This window comes from Thunnus maccoyii, chromosome 12, assembly GCF_910596095.1.
Source record: "Thunnus maccoyii chromosome 12, fThuMac1.1, whole genome shotgun sequence".
NCBI classification, from domain to species: Eukaryota; Metazoa; Chordata; class Actinopteri; order Scombriformes; family Scombridae; genus Thunnus; species Thunnus maccoyii.
This window is the reverse complement of record NC_056544.1, coordinates 4004020-4031939: the sequence shown is the minus strand read 5'-3', so window position 1 is coordinate 4031939 and position 27920 is coordinate 4004020. Positions and strand designations below refer to the sequence as shown.

General features: G+C 38.4%; 1 protein-coding gene across 1 annotated transcript; it reads right to left on the bottom strand.

The window, feature by feature from the left end:
• ca8 (carbonic anhydrase VIII) lies at window positions 1–27920 on the bottom strand. Its single transcript, XM_042429925.1, has 9 exons — window positions 27561–27920; window positions 19296–19487; window positions 16361–16485; window positions 14469–14564; window positions 13318–13380; window positions 13124–13172; window positions 12138–12250; window positions 8140–8333; window positions 1–2672 (listed from the first exon to the last, which is right to left on the bottom strand). The coding sequence occupies exons 1-8, from the start codon at window positions 27631–27633 to the stop codon at window positions 8199–8201; spliced, it is 846 nt and encodes a 281-aa protein (XP_042285859.1). The 5' UTR covers window positions 27634–27920; the 3' UTR covers window positions 1–2672; window positions 8140–8198.

Sequence of the window (27920 nt, the reverse complement as noted above, 5' to 3'; positions counted from 1 at the left end):
GTTGTAATTTATTGTTGCTTTATAGTAACAGTCATCAGTCCTCACAGTTTATTTCAGCTCCGTTTGTCAGACACAGTACCTTTAAAAGACTACACACACACACACACACACACACACATACACACACAAATATGCACACACACACATAAAAACAGTGCTTGTGACCCTCCCTGCCTCCTAAAACAATATGAAGGGAGTGATGAGAGTAGTGTTACACTGTCAATGACGTCTTTCTGTATTAAAGCTGATAATCAACATTTTGTGACTATCATTTTGTGTCACATTTGACCATTTTCATTCAAAAATATTGAAGAAAAGTGTTCAGACAGTGCCACAGATTCTAATAATGATAATAGATGATCGACTCTCATCTGATTTACGTCAGCACTTTGGTGGAAGGTCTAGTTGAGGAGGCACAGGTGGGTCCAAAGGGAGACTATAAAGATAGATGATAGCATTTCAACACTTTCCATTTAATTCTATTCAGTTTGTGACAGTTTGTAATCCTGAAACCCAGATAATTTAATAAGATGTATTATGTGTTTCATTGCCTGATTTACTATGTTTATCTTGTTAAACAAAATATAAGCATATCATAATATTTCTTTCTTATTAATTATGAACCCAATGCATAAATGTCATTAGAAGAACTCAGTGAGAACCTTGAGCGAAGATAATGCTGCATTCATGTCATGTCTGCAGAATGAGAGGACTATGACATCCTCTTCTCGTTTTAAATTGGGGACGTTCACCGGTTACTAGCCCGGTAGTCACATTAGATAAATGGAAAATAATCCTAAATTAACACTTTCATCATTTGACATATTTTTAGCGGTTTGTTAATAGCAACTGAAACCAAATACAAACAAATAGGCCTATATGTTAACATTCTGGAGCTTTCTGTCAGAAATCCCCTCTGACATGAAAATACATCTCAGACGCTGACATGAAAGTTTTTCCCCCTCAGCTGCTCTGTATGATATGACATGAAGGGAGCATAATATCTGGGTTGGTCAACAAAAAAACATCAAAGCTGGACTTTTTTTTTTAATAATAGCCAAAGCATCAGCCTTGTCTTACAGTGACTTAAGAGGGATGTTTTTTTTTATAGCAGCTCATATTTAAAAGACAGTAGACATAAGTCAGTTTCCATCTAAATGTAACGCAAATTTTATCAAAATTTCCAGGAGATTTGAAAAAGAAAATGTGAATGAATATGCATTTCCATCCACTACTGTATGTGAATATTAGGAGTCGGCTCATCAAGATAAAAAGTTGGTGGTGGTAATTCTCCAGTTGCAGAGGAGGGCACAGCAAGATGACATCATTAAAAGAGTGCCAGTCAAACCTCAAACAATAGAAAACCATGTGAAAACTGTGATGGAAATAAGACTATATATGATTTCTGTTTGAGGAGCTTTACAGTCTCCTCACAGATCTGATGTTTTTGTCTCCTGAGTAGAAGCTTGAGAGACGTTTAAGTCACACGCTTCACGTACGTCAGGATTTATTCACTCGCATTTCTTGTTATGGATACACCAACTTTCCAACTCAGACAAGTGTAAAAACTTTTTAACAATATTTTGACTTTTCTCAGAATTTCCTGCATTTCTACACTCCAGTTTTTGATTCATGCAAATTGAAAATACACATAAAACAGGTGGATGGAAACACACTTATATTCACACTTAGACAGTCTAAAGCAGGGAGAGGTGAGAGTGACTTGTGAGGACTTCATTAACCAGAATTCATGTAATGTGAGTTTGGCAAACTAAATCTGTTGGTGAGATGTGGAGGAGGTTCAATGGAAGCTGTTGACCTCAGATTTCTATCGACCGAGTGTTCACTCAGCAGATCCCACCAGTGTCCATCCTGTGTGATTTAGGCTGATATGAAGGCTGCCAATATATATATTATCACATTATGCAAATTTAATAGAATGTAAACCCAATCTAAAACTATTTACCACATAACTCCCATTATATCTGTTATAGCCAGTCATTACAGAGCAAATAGTTACAAACTATTGTTATATACTAACAAGTATACTTGCTGTATATGAATTTGGTTTGATTCTTCTGTCAAGTTGACTTCATTTTCAGTTTAAATTCATTAGTATAGTTTGTAAACTGTGTGTTAAACTAGTCCAGCAGGTTGACTGCAGTACATTCACGGTGTAACATTTAATGAATAACACATGTGTGTGTGTATGTGTGTGTATGTGTATGTGTGTCTGTGTGTGTGTGTGTATGTGTATGTGTGTGTATGTGTGTGTGTGTGTGTGTACAGGTACATCTGTGGTTCATATTTCCTCTTGTTTTAACAGCAGACACCAGGCCGGTAGTAAAGCCCACTATCATCTGATCAGGACACACACACACACACACACACAGAGCAGTTTGGTACAGTAATACTAGAGACATAACTACAGAGCATACACAAGTACAGAGCGCTACATTCACACACACACACACACACAAACAGTGAGAATGAGAGGGAGAGAGAGAGGTTAAGCAGAAAAGGAAGAACAGCACACCTACACAGATCACACACTCAAACACACAGTGAATCAATAGTTTCTTTGTCCACCTTCAATCTGCAGCTGATCTATAACCACATCAACTCTCCTTCTCTTTCCAACATTCCTCCTCTCACCTCTCCTTTCTTCTCTCCTGTAAAGAAAAAAAAATATGGATCAGATTAAAAGAAAGGAAAAAGAGAAACCTGATGTGCTCCACAGAAGAGTGAAACTTGTCAAAAGAGGGAGGCAGGATGACAGAACTTTGGGAAAATGTTGAAAAGAGAGGAACTTTTATTGCTCCTGTGTTCCTGGTAGTTGAATTACAGTGTTGGGATGTAATGGTTGGGAACGCTATGTTAAAGTTCTGGTTTTACAAGCTGCCAGTTACATCATTCTGGAAAAAGTTCAACATGTAAAAAGGCTTCTCAGGAAAAAAAAAAAGACTACTAAACTAAAGTTTCTAAAAAAAAAAAAAGGTGTTCAAGCCTCTCTATAAAAGTTAATGATATTTCCATCTGCAGTATTGTTTCATATAAAAATCACATGATTGTGTGAGCTGGACTGGTGGCCATGAAAATGGTCATCAGTCAAATCACCAAACCACTGAGGCTTGATATAAAGAATTTATATCACATCTTAATATTTATATGAAACTGGATAGGAGTGTGAAATTATTTATTTTCTCAGGGTACAATATATCAGCCTGGTCCTATAAATTGCAACTATATTAGAATTTTTCAAGAGCGCTGGGGGGTTGTAGCTTTATATGTAGTTTTTTTTCCTGAAAGTAGTTGCTGTGTAACTGTTAATTCTTATGTAATTTGGTAGACTATAAGAAATGTGCTCATTAAAGACTTTTTAAGAAAGAATGTAATACACCAATACTAATACAAACTAAGCATTTTGAGTCATTTATTAAGATTTTTTGCAAATTAACAACTGAACCAACATAACACTTCTTCCGTTTTGTTTTGTTTTTTTGTATCAAATTGCACCACCCTTTCAGTAAAATGTCCCACTAATTGCCTGTTAAATACCTGCAAATTACATTGAAAATTTCCAGGAATTTGTTATAGAATTAAAGGACCAATGCTTTAAAGGATTAAAGCATTACCGAATAACACAGCCCAGCTCTCTTAGAGGATGTACAACCTCAGCTGTTTTTGTGGGTGTAGCTGAATTTTGGTTGAATTAAAGGGTCTTTATTTCCACAACAATATTTGCTCTTTTCAACTGCTGACAGCCTGTTTATTTCCATGCTGGTCAGTCATGCAGGTCACAGCTGATTCATGCAGGTAGCAGGACACATTGGCTTGGATTCTGTGTATTTTGTTTCAGCGGAGGACTAGGAAGAGGACTAGATGAAGTGGATTTGGCAAGAGAGCCAACCTGCTCTTAACATGGGATGAAACCCTACTTTTTCTTAATGATGTTTAGCCACTTTATGGTGTACTCTTTTGCAATGCTGAGTCTTTTTCTGAGCTTTGTAACCACTCCAGATTGAAAAACATGTAAGAAGTGTAGCAGAATGTCAAAAAAATAGAAACAGTGAGAACGTTCTGGCACCATTTGACTTTTACTTCACACTAAATGCCACCATTACACTTTTTTACCACTAGTTTTCTGACCTCCACCAGCCCCTCTCCTCTCTACCTCTCACCTACCTCTCCTCCCCTTCAGAGGTCTTGTCTCAGGTGGGTTTGTGCTGGTGGGACTAGATCAGTATCCATTTACGCTTTAAACAATAGTCCTCTGTTCTGTCTCTCCCTTTTCCCCCCTGCCCTCCCTCTGTCTCCTCCACTTTCAGCCCTCTGGCACTCTCACCTCCCGTCCACCACAGTACCCCTTTATCTGCCTCCTCTCAACACACTTCTCCCCTCACTCTGTTTTGACTGTTCAGTCTAGTCCTTCTGTTACTCTCATCTCTTTGTCCCTTAAATACAAATTAAGTTAAGTCAGGTCACATCTTCACTGGCAATCACAATGCCAGTGAAACTCTAAGAGTCGCACTGTAAAACAACTTCTGTTCAACTCCACCTTCAGAGGGTAAACACTATTTGGGAGTTCACAGTTTGGTGTTGGAACTGCCAAAAAATAGCTGTATTCAGTGAAATGGGAATGATTCATTTCAAACGACTGCATTGGTCATTATGTGATCATAGCTCCAAAAATACCATGACTGCCTGGAAACACCCACTTGCATGATTTTTCCTCTATGGTTGACATCGTAAAGTTTGTAATGAGGTTACCAATCTTCTTGGCATTCCACTTATCTCATCATATGGAGTACACTCTTGAAAACAGTTGTATGATCTCCTCTTTGGCTCTACAGGGAGCTTTATCAAGTATGAGATACCCCTGATAGAGACTACATTTTTTTTAAAGAAGAACTCTTTAAAAACACTTTAATTTTCTGTGTTTTTTTTGTACCACAATCACATAGTTTGATAGCATGTTCAACTATACACAAATGCTTTTGCTGCTCAAAACTCAAAACTATCTCACTCTAGTTGAAAGTTCAGTTAAACTAAGTATTGTGGCCCCTCCTCAACAGTTACAAGATACCTAAGAGTCTGAGGTATATTTCACTTGCTGACCCTTCCACATATATAAAGCAGAAGATTGGCTGAGCTGTTCTGAATATAATGACACTTGTCATGGTAGCTAATGCCAATATATTTTTGAAAACAGCTATAAATGACTCAATAGGCCTACTCTATCATCACCAAAGCTAAGAAGAACCAACACCAGCTTAGTACCCAGCCAGAGGTTCAAACTAGTAAAGCTCAGGGCTCATTATCATTGGGCAAAGGGGGAGGGGACTCTAGTGGAGATAGGTCCTCCACAGTATGATACTTCCGTAGCGAAAGCACCTGTCCCCTTGTCCCCCATCACTCACATACTATGTTGCCAAACCTGAGTACAACTGTTGGGCAGAAATCAAAGGTGTACATAACCTTGAACAGAAAGCACATGCCACAAACTGGGGGCATAGACTTTGAAAGATGTTTGAAAGATGCTGTCAAGTTGTAGGAAATCTATGATCCAGCATTTTTGGGACAATCTATACTTGGATTGTAAAGTGTAACTTAACACCCACTGACCTCCAGTGATTTAAAGGATAGGTTCATGATTTTTCAAGTCCATCTTAAAACATGAACTGTCATGCCCTGGCTGGATAGCTGAGTTATCTTTTTGTTTCTCCCAGTGTTCTTTGTCGTGTACTTCCTGTTTTATTTTGATACTCACCTCTTGTCTTGTTTCAGGTTTTTCACTTCCTTCCCTCATGTGTCTCCCTCTTGTGTGATTACCTGCCCTGCCCTGATGTGTTGCACCTGTGTCTCATTGTCTCCCCTCCCCCAGAGTATACAGTCTCAGTGTTCCCTATCTTCTGTGCCAGTTCGTCTTTTTCCTGTGTGAGAGCATTCCAGCCCTTTTTTCCTTGTGAGGTCAGTTTCCTGACCTGTTTTTGCCTTCGACCTTGCCTTTAGCCCACTGATTTGGATAATCTTGTTTTGCTGACTGTTCACCTGTGTACCAACCCAGCTGTGATTAAAGGATTGATTTTTGAACTTGCCAACTGAGTCTGTCTGCATTTGAGTCCAAGCTGTGGTTCAATACCTGACAGTACAAGCTGGCCATAACATGGACTCAGCAGACTCGGATACAGTACGCTCTGTGCTCCAGGCACAGGTTTACAAAATTCACAGTCAAGATGAACAAACCAGTCTTCTTCACCATAAAGTGGTCCTCCTGTTCATACTGGTTATTAAAAGATCCTCTTCAAATATGCATTCAATGTAAGTGATGGGGACAAAATCCACAGACCTCCTTCTGTGCAAAAATGCATTTAAAAGTTGATGTGAAGCTTATATGAGGCTTCAGCAGTCTGAGTTAGTCATATCAAATGGATATCTGCCACATTTACAGCATTTTCAGCATCAGATTCCCTCTTTGTGTTTCCTCAGACAGTGTTTCCCTGTTGAGCTGCGGTGGAAGTATAGTAACAAAAAGAAGGACTTTGGCACTAAAAAGTCTGTAACATTGAAAGATACTTACTTGATTTGACTCACTTGGACGACTGAAGCTTCATATTTGCTTCAAATAAACTTTGAAATACACTTTTACACAGAAGGAGGACTGTGGATTTTGTCCCCCAACAGTTACATTGTAAGTGCATTATGAAGGCATCTTCTAATGCAGACTTGAAAAATTGTGTACCCGTCCTTTAACTTCTCACCTTGTTGCAGTGGTGCACAGGTGTACTCCAGGACCCTGTGACATCACTGTTGGGTGACCACACCCAATCACACCCATGAGTGGTGCTAGGTGTGGTAAGTGGTGAAACAGGCTTGAACTTTCAACCAAAGAGGACAGCAAAATATGGCTTTTCAGCCTGGTTTTACTCTTTAAAGTCAAGATACCAGTGTTAATCTGTCTCTTGCAGTCCTCCCAACATTCTGGAAAACCAAAACTAAAACGTTGGAGTATTTCTTAAAGACAGAAGATCCAAACTGAATGTGGAAATGATTTAGTGAAGTCAGCTGCTGCACAACATACCTTTAACATCCGGAGTGACACAAATAAGATGTATAAACGTCCTCTGATATCACACCAGGGTCAGATTAGATAATTAATTTCATAATAGATGCTGTGCCCCCCCTGTTCCTGACATTATGTTGTGAGCAAAGGCTAGTTGATATTGTATATTGTATCGTTCATTAGTTTTTGTGAATCTAACATGCTGACATGTAGAAAAAATACTTTAATAGTTTTAATATCACTAAAATTCAGTACTTCAAGGTCCTTTCAGTGTTTTTCCCCCCGGAGTTCCAAAAGTTCTACCCTGCCTCTCTACTGCAGTGCTGCTGAACTAAATCCGGGATCCCTCCATACTCTACATACTGTATATAGGCTAGTCCCAGATTAGTAACTGAACTGGGTTAGTTCTTCCAGGGCTTGAACCATTATACAGTGGTTTCACAGGACCCAAATACCTCAGGGACAGCATGCCTACTTCCATTAAAAGTCTGTCCCTTGTGAGGAAATGTGCTGAACTAACTAAAAATACTGTATTTGGTGAAAAATAGAGCAAGTGCTTGTCGTTAGTGCCATTATCTGCAGATGCTAAGTTAAAGCTGTACTAATCAGTATTTTTATATTACCAATGGGTGAAATCACTACATGTAATGTGAAACCTGTCAGTCATAGTGACAAATCCACAGAGAATTATCACTCACTCTGTAGCCGCCCTCAACAGAGCATTTTAGCTTCTTTCAGCCCATTGTTTCCATTTCAAGGCCCATAACTTTACTGTTTTGGTTCAGTCTATTTGCTCTCATCCACCTGGTACCCAGCAGCAGCAAGCAGCTGTTTTGAGTGAGAAAGTTCTGAGAAACCCAAAGTACACTAGCTGCCCAGCACCAAACAGCAGACAGATAAAGTTAGCAGATAGCTGGTGAACATAGTGGATCATATAAAAGAGTGCCAGATCTTTTTCTCAGGAGTTTACAGATACCAAAACTAAAAGGAGCTGAAAGGAGAGTAATTATCAAACTTAGGTTAGGTGGACACAAAATGACTTCAAATAAAAGCGTAGCTCACTGAAACACTCTTACCTTCAATACTTATATCTGTGGGTCCATAGTTTTTCTGAGTTGGCAGTGGAAAGTGACAGTCACTGGAAGGCGGCACGAACCGTCCGGTCACTGAGTGGCTGGGTGGGACGGAAGTTGTCCCCCAACATCCCATCATTTCCTTCTGGCAGCTCAGCCCCTTTGACATGAGACCGCAGCCTCCGAAACTCCTCAATCTACAGTAACAGAAAGGGAAATATTTAATTTTAGAGGCTGAACTGGGTCGCAGCTCCATATTTCAAGCCTCCACACATGACAAGTTTGACCAATATGGCCCAATACTGATATTCAGTATCTTAATGTTTTAGTTTGCATGACAAAAGCATCCCCAAAAACTTAAAACATGCAGTGTCCACTGTGAATGTTAGTGTTGGCAGAGTGGTCTGAAATTTGTACAGTGCTTTTATACAGTCTGGTCCCTGTAAAAAAACAACATAGTTGCATGAACATACTGCTTTTGTTGTTTGACTTTCAATAGATACACATGATCATTCATTATATGACTTCAAATATTTGCACTAAACTCAGGGTTTCCTCCGGCTGTTTGACACTGAGGTGATAAAGCTTTCAGAGCTGAGCTTTGTCACCATCTGGGGATGGTGAGAGAAATCTGGCTGGGGAAATATAAAAGGACTGGGACCCATGTGGAGTCCCTAATGACAGAGGAAGAGCCCTTAACAATATAATGATAATGTGGGAACCAGGTTTTACAACAACAACCAACATAGTAGACATTGGTTTTTTTTCTTGCCAAGACCAGAACTGTGAAGCAAAAGATCCAAAATCTGACTTCCTGTTCATGTGTAAAGGCAGCCGCTGCGTATATTATCACTACTGGTGACACATGGGTAGCAGCTGGCTACATCGGCCAAAACAAACATGACAACAGTTCCGGTGCTGTCATGCTATTGGCTTACAGAAGGAGGATTTATAGCCCACTGTCAAAGTGCAAAATTAGTCGGCATGGCAACTGTTGTACGACACACACACATACTTGAATATTTAGATGTACATATGCACTGTGTACACACACTACACACACTCTTGGTCCTTGAACAGTCAATAACAGCTGGATGTTTGATGTGTCTATTCTAGAAGAACAGGACCTGCTGTTTTGAAACACTTCTGCTGTTGTCCATCTTCACTCAGTGGTGTGAACATGGTTGACACACTACAAAGAAAACAGGCTAGCAGGCTAAGATCATATATATATATATATATATATATATATATATGTCATATATAGCTCTTCAATTGAAATGCCCACAAGTCATATACATGTAACCTTTGACAATTCCCTCAAAGTATATAATGCTTTATATGTAGGTGTCACTTGCAAAAAAGGTTGAAAACCACTGCCTAGACCAAGTCCACACTATTGTGGATACATCTGAAAACACATCAGTTTCTCTCCATTTCAGCATTCGATCCACATTAAACTGGTGTTTTTTTTAACCCCCCAAAATGTTTTTTTCAAAAGTATTCTCCCAAAGTGGTTCAACAAAACATCAGACCTGAACACCACTGTTCATTTCCCATTTTCAACGACGCGTCAGCATTGTTTTGTTTTTTTAAACAATGACCACAGTCATCTCCTGACCTTAAACACCTTAACAAACAAAACCTTTGCAGAGTACTTAAACCATAATCTTTCCCTAAACCCATAACCAAACCTGTTGTCCCATCATAAAACATATTCATTTTTCAACTGTAACTTGTAACAGTTTTTGAGGGCACAGACAAATTATCCACCAATGTATTTTGTTGTTTAATTTAGAGGAATTGTTGGTCTAAGGACTGAGACAAAGATATCATGTGAGGTGAAACAGCAGGTGCCCTTCCAATGTTGTGAAAACAGCTGGAAGTCAGAAATGGTAGTTTGGCCTACTCATTTAGCCTTTTTATCAATAGTGAGTGCAGATGTCTCAATCTTGTCTGGCTACACAAATACAAAAAAACAATTTCATCAAAAGTTTCAATGCAGCAGTCCAAGATTAGCCTTATTGAGCAGGTAGCATTTACAGCATTTATGATGATATATATAGACAGAGGGGTGCAGTCACTATTGCGTGCTTTGCCATATTAAAACAGAAGTGATGACAGAGAGAGTCAGAGTTTGCTATACTAAGGCCAAGCAGAGCACCCAGCTGTGTTTGTAAAAATGATTTAACTGGAGTTTTATAAGTTCATCCACATTAGTAACATGGCCTAAGGCATGAGGACAGCCAGAAGTCAGTCTATTAGCATTTCAAAGGGCCAGCAGGCCAGAGGGCAGCTCAGATGAAAGACTGAAAGAAATGTCAGGGGTTTGCCATCATCATCCTTTACAACAATTTGCTTGAAGAGAGCCATGAGTCAGGCAAAGGCTGAATTAAAGTTTAAATCTATTAAAGGCATGATGACAGGCTCATTGATTGGCAGTGGGTGTAAACGCTTCCTGTATTGTGGTGAATGCCTCACAGCCTCAGGTTAGTGGTCTTGTGTGGTATGAAAGCCATAAAAGGGCTTGACGTATTGATTATATGGGATGTAGAGAAAGAGAGAGCCAAGTTGAAACATGGACGCTACAGCTGTTGACAGCTATATACTTTCCAGTTTCATTTGTCAGATGACTGCACAAGCATAAAATAGTCATTTGATGATGGAGCTCTTGGTGAATAGCATTTATGATTCTTGATCAAACCATTTTTATTGCTCACTACTTTTTACCACTCTTATTAATACTCATGCAGTTGTCCTAATGTCAATCCAAATACCTGATAGTCCTGTACTCAATAGACTTCCCAAGAGCTTAAAGGATATGGCTTCCTATGGTTTTCTTATCGTCAACAAATCTCTGTGCAGAGCAAACCAACAGTAAACTAAGTGATCTACTTACAAGCCTGATATATCACATTCTTCTGTGCTGTAAACCTCCATTGTTGTCCAAAAACTATTAAAAACACAGCAATGAGCTCCAAAGACTGATATGGGTCTAATTCAGAGTCTGGAGAGTAGTCTCGTGCCACTGAGCATGTTTTGAACATGGGTTCAAAACATGGATTCTTTATTGCTTCCAGTGATCGACAGCAGAACAGAGATTCTGAAGGGGAAAAGTAAAATTTCTGTTGCTTTTCTAACTGTGTGGTCCGGACATTTCCACAACCAGGGACAGGGCACTTCATTTTCTAATGTTAACTTCTCACAAGTTGAAAAGCCATGGAAAAATATCAATTCTTTATAATAAGAACTATGTTCCTGTGCATGCTCAGCAGCATCGGCCCTGCACGGAACTACTCTCCAGAGACTGAAAACGTGATCGCTGTTATTAGTCTTTGGAGCCATTTCTAAACAAGCTAATGTGACCAAACTCTTCATAATGAAGGAACATGTCACCTGGTGCAGCCATGTGACTCACTGACATGTTTTACGGCATAGAGGAAAGCCATATATCAGGCTTTGCATACACACACAACACTTGCTAGTAGTGTAGATTCATGATTGGTTTGGCTCTGCATATGAAATTTGCTGACAATAAGGAAAATATAAAAAATTGCTAGCCTTAACCTTTAAGGCCTTAGGAAGTCTAGTGAGTGCAGAAAACTTTCCTTCACTTGAACTCTGACCTTCCTGTGAAGGGGGAAGTTGAGAGATTTCAATATGTGGATCATTAAGGCATCAGATGATTGTTATATTTATTCACTGGCAGAGTATTGCTTTTTTAACATATGCTATAAGGAGCATCAGAGATAGCACTGACCCGGTTTAGCACCAGGTAAATCAATGACAATAATTATAATGAGACTTTTATTCTCTGTGGGGTTGTCACTATGAGCAACAGCTTTCACATTCACACAGTCACTTCATCGATTGATAGTATAAATACATTGCTTAGTGCAGCTTTAAATATTGCAAGGCAGGAATGGAAGAAGAATGCAGTAAATGTTTCTAACATAGTACAAGGAGCCTGAACTGCAGCATGTTTTTATTTCATTTTTTACCTGTAGCTGTGAGATGGTGAGAGGGTAGCGGTAGAGGATCCAGGTCACATTCTCACTACAAGGTGGTGTGGTCAGAGATCCTTCATACACCCAGTAGTCTCTCAATAATGGGTCTGAGGGCAGATTTAACATTTAATGTAATACAAAATAATATTCCACAAAATTGTGCAACTTTGTGAAGTTTTTGACTGCTTGGTTCCTAATCTTTTTGGCTTGTGACCCCTTAAAATGAAGCTTTGTCTACTTATGACCTCTCATCATAGATTATAGCCTCACTCTGGACATGACATGAGTGACGAGCAATAATTCAGTTTTCCTTCTTGTGTCATTTGAGGGATTTTTAGAGGCTCAAAGAGGTCAAACTATCCAATATTTCACAAGGAAAAAAGCAAAAACTGATTTATTAAATTTAATTTTAAGATGGGAAGTGTGGCTGTAACTACAAAATAATAGATAATCCATTACATTGGATGAAGATGTTAGCCTGGTGTATTGATTCATTCATTTACACCCATTCTGAGTTTCACTTTTCTTTTACTGAAGAATAATGTTTTATATTCATCATTATTGGTACTGTAAATCAAAAGGTGTGTGAACAAGGCCCAGTCAGTGAAGATCAGAGGGTAATACAATCACATATAAACTAAAAGACAAGGCAAGTTTATTTCGTGGAACTTTTCAACCACAAGGCAGTTCAATGGGGTTAACATAGAACATAAAGTTAAATTTATCAGACTTCACACAGCTCCCTCTGGAGACAGAAATGGCTTTATACTACTTTTTTCACATCTGCAGTAGAACTCCACAACACCTGGACACACACGCTGATGTATGATGAGTTCCCCGTAATGAATGAATGAGTGAAGCAACAATAGTGAAACACCAGGTTGACATCTTGATTCAACTGTGGCAGTAAAACTGAAGCTACATTAATTTGTCACAAGGCTTCATATATTCATTATGAAACCAGATTTTTTTCTGCTCACCTGGTAACAGAGTGTTGGGGTTGAAGCATGGAATTATCTTGCTCTTCCCCTGATGGAAAAACAACAGCAATACCATAATTGTCATCATGTTACCAGTTTCACAATGTTATTATTCATCTAATATTTAACATTTATACATCTGATGTAACATGACATCATCTAATCTGCTCTGATCTTTTCAGTTTTGGCCTCACCTTGTACTGCAGGTCCTGTAGGACTTCAGTGATGGCCTTCAGACCCAGATGCTCCTTACCAATCTGATTAAAACATATCAAACATTTCAGGTTCCAGTGAGCAGTTGGTGGTAAGAGAACTTATATCTTCAAAAGGCAATGTTGTCGGTGATTGTTTCATAGATGTCAACAATGTTTTAAGCAAATCTTAGTTTCTATCAGCCGTATCCTTGCAGGATGTAAACAGGAAGTAGAACTAAAGGAGCTGTCAAAAACAGGACGTGTGAGGTTGACGTGTTAAGATTGTGACCTCAGGAGGTCAGGGCTTTCTGAGGTAAAACGTGAGTGAGACTTTTATTTTTTACTGGGTGTGTTTTCCTCAGCTGGCACAACAGAGCAGAATCATTCTCTGAGGTTTTATTGGTTTCATTAAAATGAGAGGAATAAAAGGTTCCCACAATTTAAAGAGTTTTCCTGACAGTTAAACCCAGGATGATTTCTCTGGTTAATGAAGTGATGAAGTATGGGAATTGGGGAATTTCACATGAATGTAGCAGAGGGTAGTTTCAAGCTTGTGTAATACTTTCATTGCACATGATGATTCAAGCTAATCTGAAGTGAAAGCATGTTCACTCCTCTAAGAAAACAATACATGTACAATTCCAGGAAGGAAAAACACCACTAAAGCCACTGATCGGCTGAAAAAGTCAATATTTTTAAAAATGTGGGCCATGTGGTGGTGACAGGGTGGGCGGGTGGACATACGTACACTTTCAGATATGTTTCAGAACCTTTTACAGATATACTGTATTATGTTTTTAGAGAACTTTGTCATGTTTCAGATGTCTATGAGTTGAGACATTTCCCCTCTAAACTTCTCACATGGTTTCAAAATAAATAAGTGTTTGAGAGGTAAGAGGTAAAACTCAATCCACAATATTTCAATTTCTACCTTTAATACTTTAAGTAAATTTTGCCAAAAATACATTTAATGCAGGACTTTTTCTTGTAATTGCATATATTTACATTGTGGTATTGCTACTTTTACTTAAGAAAATGATCTGAGTACTTCTTCAACCGCTGTTGTAAGGCCACCCAACCTGGGAAACATGGTGGAAGTAAATCTCCACTGTCATGAAGTCCTGATACTTTGTATTGATGTGGATGTTTACCTGCACAAAAAGAGCAATGATGAGGACTCCATTCTTCTTCCCCAGAGCGTCCTCCAGAGTGTTAAACAGTGTGCTGTTCCAGTGAATCAGATGGAGCTGCACAGAGACACAACAAAACCTGTATTTGAGAGGCCACTGTTGTGAACAGGTGTAGGGAACAGTAGTAAGTGAGAGTGTGAGAAGTCATCAGCTGGTGGTGACTGAGGGTTCTTATGTTGAGATCATCTGAACAGAGAAAAAGAGTGCAATACTTCTACTCTGAAACAGGTGTCAGACCAGACCACAGATCTGTAACTGATTAGATGATAAAGAAACCGTGAACTGAACTGTCAACATTGTTATCAATAGTTTCGACTGTGACTTCCTACTGAGGATTAATTGGTTGATTTGTCAAAATATGTCAAGATTTGTAACTACAGTATGGTCATTGAAAGACTATTGAAATAATGGCTAAAAGTAACCAGACCTTTACAAATTTTGCCAAGTTTTATCAAGCTGTCCACCAACCTAAATGACAAATTTCTCATTGCCCTCCAAAACTGTCACAAATGATTGTTACCAAAATAATTTTGTACAACAGCTCTCTGATCTGCCTATCTTCTAAGGTTAAGGTTATGATTTAGATTTGGTTAGGTTTAGTCAACTAAAACTATTTGGTCAGGTAAAGATTGTGATATTGGTTAAAAGAAACCAATGACATTGAACATGAATGCCAAAAGGGGTCTGCAGTCTCAAAGTGTGACATTTTGTAAGTCCAATGTAGCCCAACCTCCTCCCTAACAGCTTTTTTAGCATTACACCAACATAAAGCTACTTCCACTCCACCTTTGCTTCAATAATTATTCACAACCTCTGAGTGTGTTGAATTTAGGGTACATTTTTTGAAAGAGGATGATTGTTTTATTTCTTCTTTTCATAAGTTACATAATCTTGCTTCGAGGTTAAGAACTGTATGGTAGACATGTTAAGCTAAATTATACCACTCACTAAACAAATATTAAAGTAGTAACTGCACCAAGACAAACTGAGGAACTTCACACATTGATCTATTAATGAAGTAATGACGAATTAATTAATTAAAAGAGGCACCAGGTATCATCAATGTAATCGATGTAGTGTTATGACAGTTGTGGCATTTTCAAAGTTTCAGTTTTGCCCTTAACCTCCAACTAAATGCCAGATGTTAGTGCCAGGACATGCAGCCTGGGAGACTAAACCTGAGTTCAAAAGTTTGACCTTTAAAAAAATAGTTCAACATTTTGAGAAATACATTTGTTCACTTCCTTTCTGAGAAAGGGGGTTAGATGAGAAGACTGATATCACATTCAAGGACGAAAGTGGCATTGATTTTCTCATCTAACTATGCTGTATACAATTTATACAAATGAATAAAATTATTTCTGAAAATGTTGAACTAACTTTTTAAGGACAGGTGGACTTACATAGCAAGTTTCCTGTGTTGTAAGACAGTTTTATATTATATATATATATATTCACTTTTTTTAACCAAATAATTAAACCTGATTTTCATTTTCATTTTCCTTTCCAGTTTGTTTTAGCTCTCTTTCAGGCCATCTGCATAAAGTTTATGGACATACAGATGGACACAACCCAATCTAAAGGCTCCCTAGAGACATTCACACCAGCTTTTCAACTTTACCCACACAGGATGTCAAAAGTGTTACTTATCAGAAATGAAAACATTTTGTGTTCAAGGACTGTGGTGTTATCTGAAGGACAAATGCCAATGCCAGAAGTCTTATTATATTAACACAGTGTTTCTTTAGTTTTTTGGAGGTTGTTGATGTGGCTCCATGGTCTAGGCCTTATTTGTGTGTGTGTGCGTGTGTGTGTGTGTGTGTGTGTGTGTGTGTGTGTGGTGCACTATCTACCTCCATAGGGAAAGCCTTGAAGTTGACGGTGTGCTCTGATCCTCTCTGGTTCTCTTTGCCCCAGTGGAATCGAACCTCATGAAGTTCATACTCATGATCGCTGGGCAACGGACCCCCGGTAACCACTGGCAACAGCACAGAAAACACCTGGTATTGTTTATTATTTATTTTATTTTTTATTTATTTGGGACCATGTACAGTGTTCAACATAAATGTTACCATTTGATGTCCCTTGGCAGGTCACAATTAAAACATATAACAGCAAAATAACAAACAGTGCAAAGCAAAAAACACACAGGACACATGATACAAAATACAAAGCTACACACAATAGCACATCACATACACCCACAATGTCGATTAGAAATGACTAATGTATGTTTATCAGATTAAAAGCAAGATTATTTGTGTTTATGATAAAACCATGAGATAAAATCTAGAGTCAGTGGTTACAGAGCTGAATAGCTTTTAGCAGATTTTTTAATTTGGTTTTAAATGTACTGATGGAGCTGCAGCTCTTAATATCGTCGGGTAGGACATTCCACTGAGTTGTGGCTTTTACAGAGAACGCTGACTGCCCAAATGCAGTGTGACGAAATGGTCAGATTGTAATGGTATGGTACAATCTTGTATAAAGGATATTCTGGAGGATCTAATAGAACTCACTGAGCGTGTATACACAAAGTCATGTAGTGGAGGAGGGGCCAAACCATTAAAAAGCTCACTAAATTGTATCTCTCCAGTACCCTACAGCGATGGAAATGCATTAGCTTTTTGTCCAGAGCTTTTAGTGTTTGTTTGCATAAGGACTGAAGAGGTTTTATGGCTGTTTCTCCAGCCTGCCCCCAACATGTGATGCAATAAGACATATGGGAAAGAATCATAGCATGCATAAATATCTTGACTGCGTCCAAAGAGAGACAGTTTCTAAGATGTTGAAAAATTGCTTAGTTGTACTTTATGATTTTAACCATTTTTTAAACATGTTTCTTAAAGTTCAAATTTGGATCCAATGTCACACCAAGATATTTAAAATCAGTTACTATGTCAGTCCTTTCACCTTTGATGAGAATATCAGCGTTAGGAGGTTGTACCATAGTCTTAGAGAAAAACATACCTTTTGTCTTGTTTACATTTAGACTCAGACATGATTGATGAAGCCAGTGATGTTTTCCAACACAATTGTTAGCTTAGTAGCTGCGAACTCAGCTGTTTTTGCATGTTTGTATACAACGGCGTCATCTGCATACATTTATAGTTCTACATCATGACACTGTTGAGGGAGATCATTAATTATAGGCTCAATAATAGTGGACCTAACACTGACCCTTGTGGAACCGGCACTGTGCACTTCATGTTACTGGACAGTGCATCACAAACTTTAACACATTGTATCCTATTAGATAAATATAAAAACATTCATGCCAGTGCAGATGAGAAGTTACATTTATAGAGTTCCGATATTAAAACATCATGATTGTTGATTGTGTTGAATGCTTTACGCAGCACCAACTATTCCTCCTTTGTCAAGTCTTGATTTAATTTGCTCTATTAAGTGCGAGGCAGCAGTTTTGGTGGAATGTTTTGTTCTAAAGCCAAATTGCATACAATATAGACCAAAATTGCTTGTATTAAGAAGTCAGTTGTTCAATGACAACTTTCTGAGCAACCTTTGAGAGTACTGGTAGTATACTTATTGGTCTGTAGTTACTGGCTTTAAGACAGTCTCCAGATTTTAAAGATTAAAAAATATGTGTGACAATGGCACATTTCCAGTCATCAGGAAAGGAGCTGTGTTTAAAAGACAAGTTAATTAAATGAGCAATAGGGGACTTAAAATATCTTTGTGTGATTTAACAAACATGGTGTCAAATTGGGAAGCATCTCCACTTTTTGAGCTTTTTATGTTTACTTGTAACTCATAAGTCTCCACCAGCTTGAAAACCTGGCCTGTAGCATCTATAGGAGCAATATCCAGTTTCCTTTTTGTAAATTTTATTCCGAACTCATATACAGACTCAAGAAAAAATATGAAAGACAGAAGCAACAGTAAGATGATCTTCAATTAACTCCTCATGTACTTTGAGTTTAAAATCTCCTAAAAATTTACTATTGCCTTTTGCCACATTCAATATATTGAGATAAAAACGAGATTTAGCTTCTCTTATCTCTTGGATAACTTTGTTCTTTAAACCTTTATAAATCAGCATGTCAGTGTCTCTTCTAGTTTTAATTGCCTTCCTTAATGCAGCATCTCTAGATTTCATTAGTTTCCACAAATTTTCATCAATCCACAGTAAATTGTTTTTATTTTTAGATTTTATCTGTATCCTCACATTAAATCTTTCCCTCACAGAGTTGATTCTGTTAGTAAAAGTATCACCGCCATAGTTCAGATCATCAGAGGGCAGTACATCATCCCTGTTCAAGCTTTCACTGACAAATTCTTCTTGCTTAGCTCTGGGTATGCACTGAAGGATAATTGTCTTAGTTGCTGTGTTTTAGTCAGTTTTCTCACACATATGGTAAGCACACACAGGAAGTAGAGGATAGATCAAAACAGACAGAAGTGAAAGTGAGACAGATAGTTTATTTACTCTAGGTTAGACTGATTTATGATTCACACATTAGATGATAATAGTACATGCATTCACATTGATAGATCATCAGACAGCAAAAACTAAAGCAACATCTTCAAATCTGCTCTTGATTCTTAAAACAAACAGTTGTAGTAGTAGTAGTAGTAGTAGTAGTAGTCGTAGTAGTAGTAGTAGTAGTGGTGTGTTGCATGTTGGCTTATCCAATAGGGGACAAATGCTGTGTGTGTGTGTGTGTGTGTGTGTGTGTGTGTGTGTGTGTGTGTGTGTTTGTGTGTGTGTGTATGTGTGTGTGTGTGTGTGTGTGTGTGTGTGAGTGTGTTTCTCCTGACAGTCACCTGACTTGGACTTGAGAATGATGCGAACAGTGTGTCCATCGTTGATGACCTCACAGTCTCGACACACCACGTAGTTTGGGGATAGGCCGACATCCAGGAGGGACGGGTCATACTGGGCCTCCCTGGAGTTTAAGTTGATGGGAGACTGGTACTCGCCGTTGGCTGCTGGGAAATGGAGTCCCCACTCTACACCTATGGGGGGGAACAGGCAAACATACACATAAAAAATAGCTTTTGTTAAAAATGTTTCTGCCATCATCTCCAGAAATGCTCTCTGAGTTGGAGATTACTCTATGTGGAGAAAGAGGAGAGGGAGAGCCAGACATGGTCCTGAGTGTAAACTAATATATGGACATTTTATTACACAGCACCAACATTTACATATAGACTGGAATGGCCTACCAAGTAAATAAAAAAAAAAGATTAATGATTTTAAATACAGTGGGTTAATTAAATATAAAAACTTACTGATCACACAGGCACTGAGGTGATAAAAAATTTAAAAAAATAAAAATTTCTCAGAGAGCATTAGAGATGTTGCTTATTTCTGTTACAGACTGACAGAGCTGTTGTTTCATGGAGTTATTATGTAACAACAAAAGAATGTTCCATGATTTATTGTAATGATGATGAAACAAAACCTCCCGATGGACTGTTACAGAGTTCAGGAGGTCTGGTCTATAATGCAAGGCCTTGGACTGGTTTTTAATCTGAACTCTATCATGTATTGCCTGCTGCAAGAAAAGATGCCCTCCAAACAAAAAGAACTGTTCCAACTGATCATCAGTGTAGTGTGTGTTAAACTGTGGTAAACCAGATGTGCCATAGTAATCAAACAGACTGTGACTTACAGCAACATGGTCTTTAAACATGTGCTTGTTGACCTCGGAGGGAAGAGAACTTTGGATAGAGGTCAAAACCTTCCTTGGCGTGTGCTGGATCTTCGATCTGAGGGACCAACATGCTCTCAAGGAGGCACTTCAGTCAGTTCACTGACTGAACTCTCTGCACTTTGTTCACCCAGCACTTTATTTTTATTCATTGTGTTTCTGACTTGTGTTTCATGTATGTGTTTTGGGGTTTTTTTGTAAATTGTGAAGTTTGTTAAAAAAAAAAGAATTAGCAAAGTTTTTACAATAAAAATCTTTAAAATCACCATACATGTGCATGGTGTCATTGTCGAGCCCTACATTCTACATGATGAGATGTTAAATATAGTGTGCTTCAGTGGTAATATGTAACCATGATCAAATCCTTATCCAAGCCCTAACCAGAATATGTTCCCAAACCTATGACCAAAATTACCGTACTATAATTACTTACAGTATTTTAAGTCTAACACATTTACTATGTAATCTTAGCAGCAATATACAATTAGATTTTTCCCTTTTGTAATGATATAATACATATTCATGGTTTTCTTAAAGACATTATAAATAGCAGAGGAATATACTGGAGCTAAAGGCCTTTCTAAAAGCACATATTCTAACTTACAGGTGTCACTTTAACAATGTGTCTGTTCCATTTAAGTGCCCTGCAAACCCTGCAAGTGAGCCAGCATGCGCAGTACCAAGCGCAATTAATGTTATTAATTACACCTGTACTTATCCTGCAATAACATGTCAAAACCAACGTACCCCACAACAGTGTGTCACTGATGAAACCCTGTCAGCATTAGGTCATTGCCGAAATACATTTATGTAATAAACATAGCGGTTTATCCCATAGCCTGCTAGCAAATTTAGCTTTTTGCTCTGAACTCTGGTTTTTCACACTTCCAAATGCCAAAGCAGACCTTCATAAAGCAGTGCAGCACCTGGCTTCAAGTATTTCACTAGATAAGGCTACCTTGGACCCAACTTCACCCGAGGGAACATGCAGCAAAGCATGAACTAAACACTTAAAGGTACTGTGTGGAGTTTCTGAGCTCAAGTAGCACTATGGACCAGGTTTTTTATGAGTGGGTCCCCGAGTTGTTTTTCTTGTGCACATATATGCACAAGAAAAACAACTCGATGTGATGCAATGCACAGTCCTGCCAATGGTTTCACACTAATGCAATGATCCACAGGTGGCTGTAATGTTCTAATACAGGCAGGGAAGGAGAGCACTGCAAGCTAGTAAACATGGATGTAAACAATGCAAAAGAACTTAAAAATTAGCTTTGCTACTGTTTTGTTAGAAAAGAAATGCCTTCAACAGGTATGTTAGACATCATTTAATTTTGCTGAGTTACACTCAATAAAAGCATAACTTTGTTTACAAGAAAACTTCACAGGGCCCCTTTAAAGAGGTGTTCAGGAGTACTACTGAATAGTTAAAAAAAAGAAAAAAAAGTTGTATAATAGCCTCAAGTGATGTCACCTGAGGCAGCGTTGGTTGGGTCTGTAGACTACAAGTTTGAAAAAGAAAAAATCTGGAGGAGTGGAGTTAGACAGCAGTGACGTTAGCAGACTTTGTGGCTCCTCATCTCTGTTGGAAGCTAGCAGCTCCAGGCTACATTACGGCTACTAGCATAGAATACCCCAATCTCTGACCACACTTTCGGTGGTCAAGTTGCATTGTGGATAATGTGGGTGCCAGGTTTTGACAAGGAAGAAGAATGCATGTAATACAATAATAAATAATAAAATACAATATCTTCTGCTGCATCATTTTTTATACTTTTTTAAAACTGTCCATCATGAGTCAAATGTCGGTTGGGGAGTGCAATGCTAAATCATGGACTACTCTTGTTTACAACAGATCTGACTGAATTTAGATGTGTGTTTAGTTAGATGTAGAACTATACATCTTTTTCCTCATGCTGTTAGCTGTATCTGGAAGTTAAATGGCTTCTAAAGCTCACCAACAGCTCAACTATAAATGAGGACAATGGATTGAAATGTGAGAGTGGGTTTAAGTTAATGAGTCTGACATTTAGCCTATACTGTAATGTTAAGAAACCACAGTTTAACTACAATTTAGCACCTGGACTGTAAATGGTCCAAAATTTTCATGTCATAGAAACAGACACTGGTGGAGACAGAGACTAAATGTTCAACTAACAGACACTCCTGACTGGAAACAATGAAAAACACTAAGCCTGAAAGACACTAGATCACTGTGCCACACCTGTAAGTTGTTGATAGCTATTGTATGTAGATATGCAATACAAAAAGTCAGAGTAGAGCAAACTTCAACAAAAGAAAATAGCTAGAGGTGTAGACAGATATGTGTATTCAGTTAAAAATGCAGTTGTACTGTTTAAAAGTGTCCTTAGCCTGTATAAAATGAGTGAAATAGGTAGAACTGTAGACATTTTGACTCGTTACAACAGAAAACTCACTGGTGATGTTAATAACATTAATGAAACGTTCAATTTAAGTGTCCAGTAAGACATGATAGTGAACATGAACAATACTACAGCCAAGGGACTGGCTGACATAAACTGAATAATATGAATACATACACTTGTGCTTTTCTTGCTAAGACATTTCAAAATGTCTGTCATGAAAATGTATGTTTAATAGAGATAGCTCTCTGATATTTAGCAGACAGACTGGAAGTGGGTAGATATAGCAAGTTTCTGTTAAAAGTAAAAAATAAAAAAAAAACTCAGTTAGCTAGCAAGGTAATCACATGTACATCCAAGAATCACATAGGTTTTGTTCAGAGTTAGGAATGTACAGCAAAATTGCTAACTCACTTAGCCTATTGGACATCTAAGATGCTGTATGTGGTCACTGGCCCCAGCTGTTGCTTGTTTAACTGTGGTTCACTGCTAGTTAAATCATAATGTCTCCTTATCATTTTCTACATGTGTTAAATACACACATACAAGATGTAAAAGCAGTAAGAGCTAGGCTAGCTGTCTCCATCTGTCTCCGTTGTTTGTGCTAAACTAGCCTAAACTAAACGTATTATAGAGCTATACTGCTGCATTAAGCACACAGATTAAACTGATATTTTTTTCTCGTCTAACTCTCAGTAAGACAGCAAGTGAATTTCCTTAAAGCTACAGTATTCCTTTAGGACTTTTGGTTTAGTTTTGAGTTTCTGCAAGTGCTGCGCTTTTCTTTGTTCAACTATATTGCTCATTACGGCTCAAATTCTTCCTCTATTAACTTCACATGGATTGGAAATGTAAATACATCACTGTCTGTGCAGCTTACATGAACTGGATATAGGTTCAATAAACTGCTTAATTGAGTAAATGTAAATGAACAGTAAATGAAAAACCTATGGTTTTCTCTAAAATCACACTGATAATCAGTGTAAGAGTTTGAGAGTCTGCAGAGTTGGAGAGGACATCAGGAAACTACCTACATCTGAGTTATTTAGGTCTCAACCTATTTAAGTGATTTCCTTTTTAAGCAGTCAGTTGGGTTAGGGTTTTGTGTTTTGTTTGCTCATATCACGCACCACATTCATCCATACTCTACCTTCATTGCTGACCCAGCTAACTGACATTATTATATATTATTTTGTCTTAAGTTGATGATAAATGTAATTTTAGAAACTTTATACATGTGTGATTGACCTTGAGTAAATGATTTTTGTCTTTTCAGTCACTCAGTGCATAACCTTTCTTTTTCTTCTTTTCCCTGCTATTTTCATCATCCTCTTTAGGAACAAATGACACAAAATACTATCGAGGCCAGTTCCTCTGTGTGTGTGTGTGTGTGTGTGTGTGTGTGTGTGTGTGTGTCTGTGTCTGTGTCCAGTTCCTCTGTGTGTGTGTGTGTGTGTCTGTGTCTGTGTCTGTGTCTGTGTCCAGTTCCTCTGTGTGTGTGTGTGTGTGTGTGTCTGTGTCTGTGTCTGTGTCTGTGTCTGTGTCCAGTTCCTCTGTGTGTATGTGTGTGTGTGTCTGTGTGTGTGTCTGTGTCTGTGTCCAGTTCCTCTGTGTGTGTCTGTGTGTGTGTGTGTCTGTGTGTGTGTCTGTGTCCAGTTCCTCTGTGTGTGTTTGTGTGTGTATGTGTGTGTGTGTGTGTGTGTGTGTGTGTGTGTGTGTGTGTGTGTGTGTGTGTGTGTGTGTGTGTGTGTGTGTGTGTGTGTGTGTGTGTGTTTGTGTGTGTAGGAGAACACTTTTCAGAAGGACGCATAAAGTGTTTCAAACACAAACTATTCTTCACTCTCTTTCTCTCTAAAGTCTGTTTGAAAAGAGCCTGCGATCACCCTTCGCCTTTCTCTCCCTCTACCCCTCCGCTCATTCCCTCTCTGCTTCCTCTCAGTATCCAGTGTGTGAACAGGATTTCTTGCTGGGACTGTGACAATGAGAGTATTGCTGCAAGCAGGGGAGAAAAACACAAAGTGAAAGAGAGATGGGAAGGAAGTTTAAGTGCAAAAAAATAAATTAAAGCAGGTTGTGGTTGCAGAAAGAGGGTCAGCCTATGTAGGGCACGAGAATTGACAGATAATTTTATAAGGATGTATATTTTTTATGAGAAACTAATATTGTAATATCTTAATTTTGACCGGAACGACAGGAAAATTGTGCAAACTGACTTTAATTAACAGAGTAACACTGTTCAACAACCAGTTCACCATCAACTTAAGTTTTCTTGCACTGGCAGAAAGTGAAGACCAAGTGAAACAGCGTGGAGAAAGTGATATCAAGAAATACCACAGGTGCACTCTGGTCTAGATTCAGTTCAGCTTGTCGCTGACCACAATCACTCACAATGAGAACACTGTAGGATGTGTGGAACGGTGTCTTTTTTTTTAAAAGGAGGAAACGAACACATTTGGTGAGTATCATGTTCAGGAAAGTCCAGTACACCCATGTTCCACCAAGAAAATGAACTAAACTTCTCACAGTACGCCTTTCTGCTGCAACTACAGCTGAGGCGGACACTTCACACTGACTGACTATTCACTCTGTAGCCAAGTGGTGGGGTGGGGGGACCTGTCACATTCCCTCTTTCCTCAGCAACTAGAGCCTTGACAACAGTTTACTAAAGGCACAGAGTGTTTCACTGCAGCGACAATAATGCAGCTAAAAAGGCTGTATAAAATTCTATGTGTGCTTGTTGGGATGAATGGGTTTTGACAAGACAACAGACAGACCAATTGCATTCAAACAGCTACTATGTTGTTGTTTGAACATGCTAAGCTAAGTTAACCGGCTGCTTGTAGTTTCATGTTCATCTTACAGACATGAGAGTGATATAGATCTTCTTTTCTCTGGGGAAGAAAACAGATACGTGTGTTTCCCAAAATTTCAAACTGTTCCTTTAATCTATTTTTCCATAGTGGATTACTTTTAACAGGCTTTGTGAAAAAGCTTAAAAATGATACTGGGTTTCATATTCTATAGAAAATGAATACCTAATGCACTCCAAGACAGTCATATTTTAGCAGGCTGGCATTTTATTCAAGAAAAAAACAACTGTTTTGCAAGTCCAATAACCAATAAAATCTTTTAGCTCTGGTTCTGGTATCTGAGGAAGAATAATCAACGTTTTCATGAAATATTGATCATTCCTCCCCAGTCATTCCTTTACTTGACGCTCTGCTTTAATGCAGTTTGGAAATAGCTCACAGTTAGTTTGTATTAGTGCTGGTTCTGGGAGCGAGTATCATTGTTTTGGTTTCATTGGGTGAATTTAGAGAGTTGCCCAGCCTTGGTGATTGTCTGTCCTGTTAAAGTGCTTTAGTTCTATTTAATAATTAATATCTTTTCACTGTGTAGAGTTGTTATTATGATGTGACTGTTGCCTCAGGCCTGTTATTTTTTCATAAATAGTCTATAAGGTCTTTTGGAGGAATCATAAATTATTCTATCTTCAATTAAAGCTTTCAATTTTTTATGTTGTTTCTCACATTATAATCCTTAGAAAAGTCGATTTTAATAAAGACCTTATAAACGTCCAATATCACAAGTGTCCTGCAGAGAATCGAAGCTCACATGCACAAAATGTTCTCTGACTCTGTGCCGAGAGTAAATAATAAATGAAAAACATTAAAAAGTTTAAATATACTATTTGTGTCAATTCAAGCATGGCTCTCTCTGCTTAGCCTATGAAAAATGGACTGTTCAGACACAAAGTTTCTACAGGACACTTGTGGCATATGCAAGCCATATGTTAGTGTCTAGGTTATGTGTGCAAAGTGTTACACAGCACTCAGTATACTTACAGTAAGAAGATTACAGATTAATATCACAGTTCATCCCACGGTGCTCAGTAAAGGCAAGCAACAAAAGGAAGAGAGAGTGAGATAACACACACACCAACTGAGCTCATCACACAACTGTATGACATACTATTACTAAACACATTTTTATATCAACCCAAAAAGTTGATATTAGTGTTAGATATTACACTGTGCAAAGAATGCAAAAAACCCCAGCTCCAGATAACCCTTTCCACAGTTACTGGAGAGTGTTACCTTTCATTCTGATCTTGTTCAGCCCAAATATGGACTGACTGACCTGACACTGAACAAAAATGTTTATGACAGTTAAAGGGTCAATCCACCAATTTTAAACATGAGGTTTAGCTTACTGATCATGCAAAGCCGCTTGTGAAAACAGGCTCATAACATCACAATGTAGTGATGTCTCATCTTGGTCTTGAGATTTCATACATTTGACAGAAAACCTGCATTACAACCTGGCACTGTGGAGTTTGAAAGACGCATGCTTTTCCCAGGCACAGAGAGTCTAATAAAAGACATAATTAAGTTGCTTTATGGGAATTGTAGGATCCAGCATTTTTTTTCCTCATTAGGGACTAAAAGTCAGGAAATCTCATCTTCTGCTGCTTTGATTTTGATGATTCTTTTTTGATTTGTCTGTTGTTAGTCCCCCAACTTTACAAATTCCAATATAAACTGCAGCACTAAATTGCTGGAGTATCCCTTTAATTCCATCACATATCAAGTTGTTTAAGAAAAATCTTGAATGTAAAATGTCCTTGAGTGTGAAATCCTGAAATCCAAACAAAGCTTTGTTGCCGCTTTAATATAAAGTACATCTGTTCCTGTCCAGCAGAGGAACAAGTGACACCCTGATGTACAAATCAATTGTCTTATTTTGACAGACATTTTTTACAGTGTACCAACACAAAACCAGGATCTAGAGTACATATGACAACACTGCAAAAGTTCACTTCAGAATGTGCAGGCTGACACAGTAAGTGTCCAAGACCACTCAAAGTGCTTCAAGTTTTGGGTTCAGACCACTTTAAAACACATCTGGAACTTCAGCCTTTTAAAGCAGCTGTTAGCATCACATACTGTATTTCCCAGCATCCCTTCACATGTTGATGAAGACCAGCCTACCTTCCTCATAGCCCCAGTCCAGCTCATCTTTCCCCGGGACATAATTCGACTCCTCGTTCACGTTGTCAGCCATGGTGTTTGGCAGTCTGCTCACTGCGGGTGGAAACCAGTCTGTCCTCCCAGTAGACTCCCAGTCACACTGGTTTTGTCCAAAACTGAAGTCTCTACAGTCCACTGGATAGATTCCCAGCTCACCCTTTCACTGTCTTCTTAATGTCTTTTTCTTTCTTTTCTTTTCTTTACTTTCTTTTTTCTTTTCTGACTCTCGTTCTCCCTCTTTCTAGCCTTTCTTCCTTCTTATCCTCCTTTCTCCTCTCTTGCTCTCGTCTTCTTGAAGCCACTGACTGATGTGCATGGAGC

Bases quoted from the DNA above. Each gene is read 5' to 3' on its own strand.
- ca8 (XM_042429925.1), bottom strand. From the start codon at position 27,633: ATGGCTGACAACGTGAACGAGGAGTCGAATTATGTCCCGGGGAAAGAT. The intron at 14,565-16,360 runs GTAGATAGTGCA...GTCTCTGTGCAG, and splicing joins TCAAGGCTTTCCCTATGGAG to CTCCATCTGATTCACTGGAA. The intron at 13,173-13,317 runs GTGAGGCCAAAA...TTTTTCCATCAG, and splicing joins TACAGGACCTGCAGTACAAG to GGGAAGAGCAAGATAATTCC.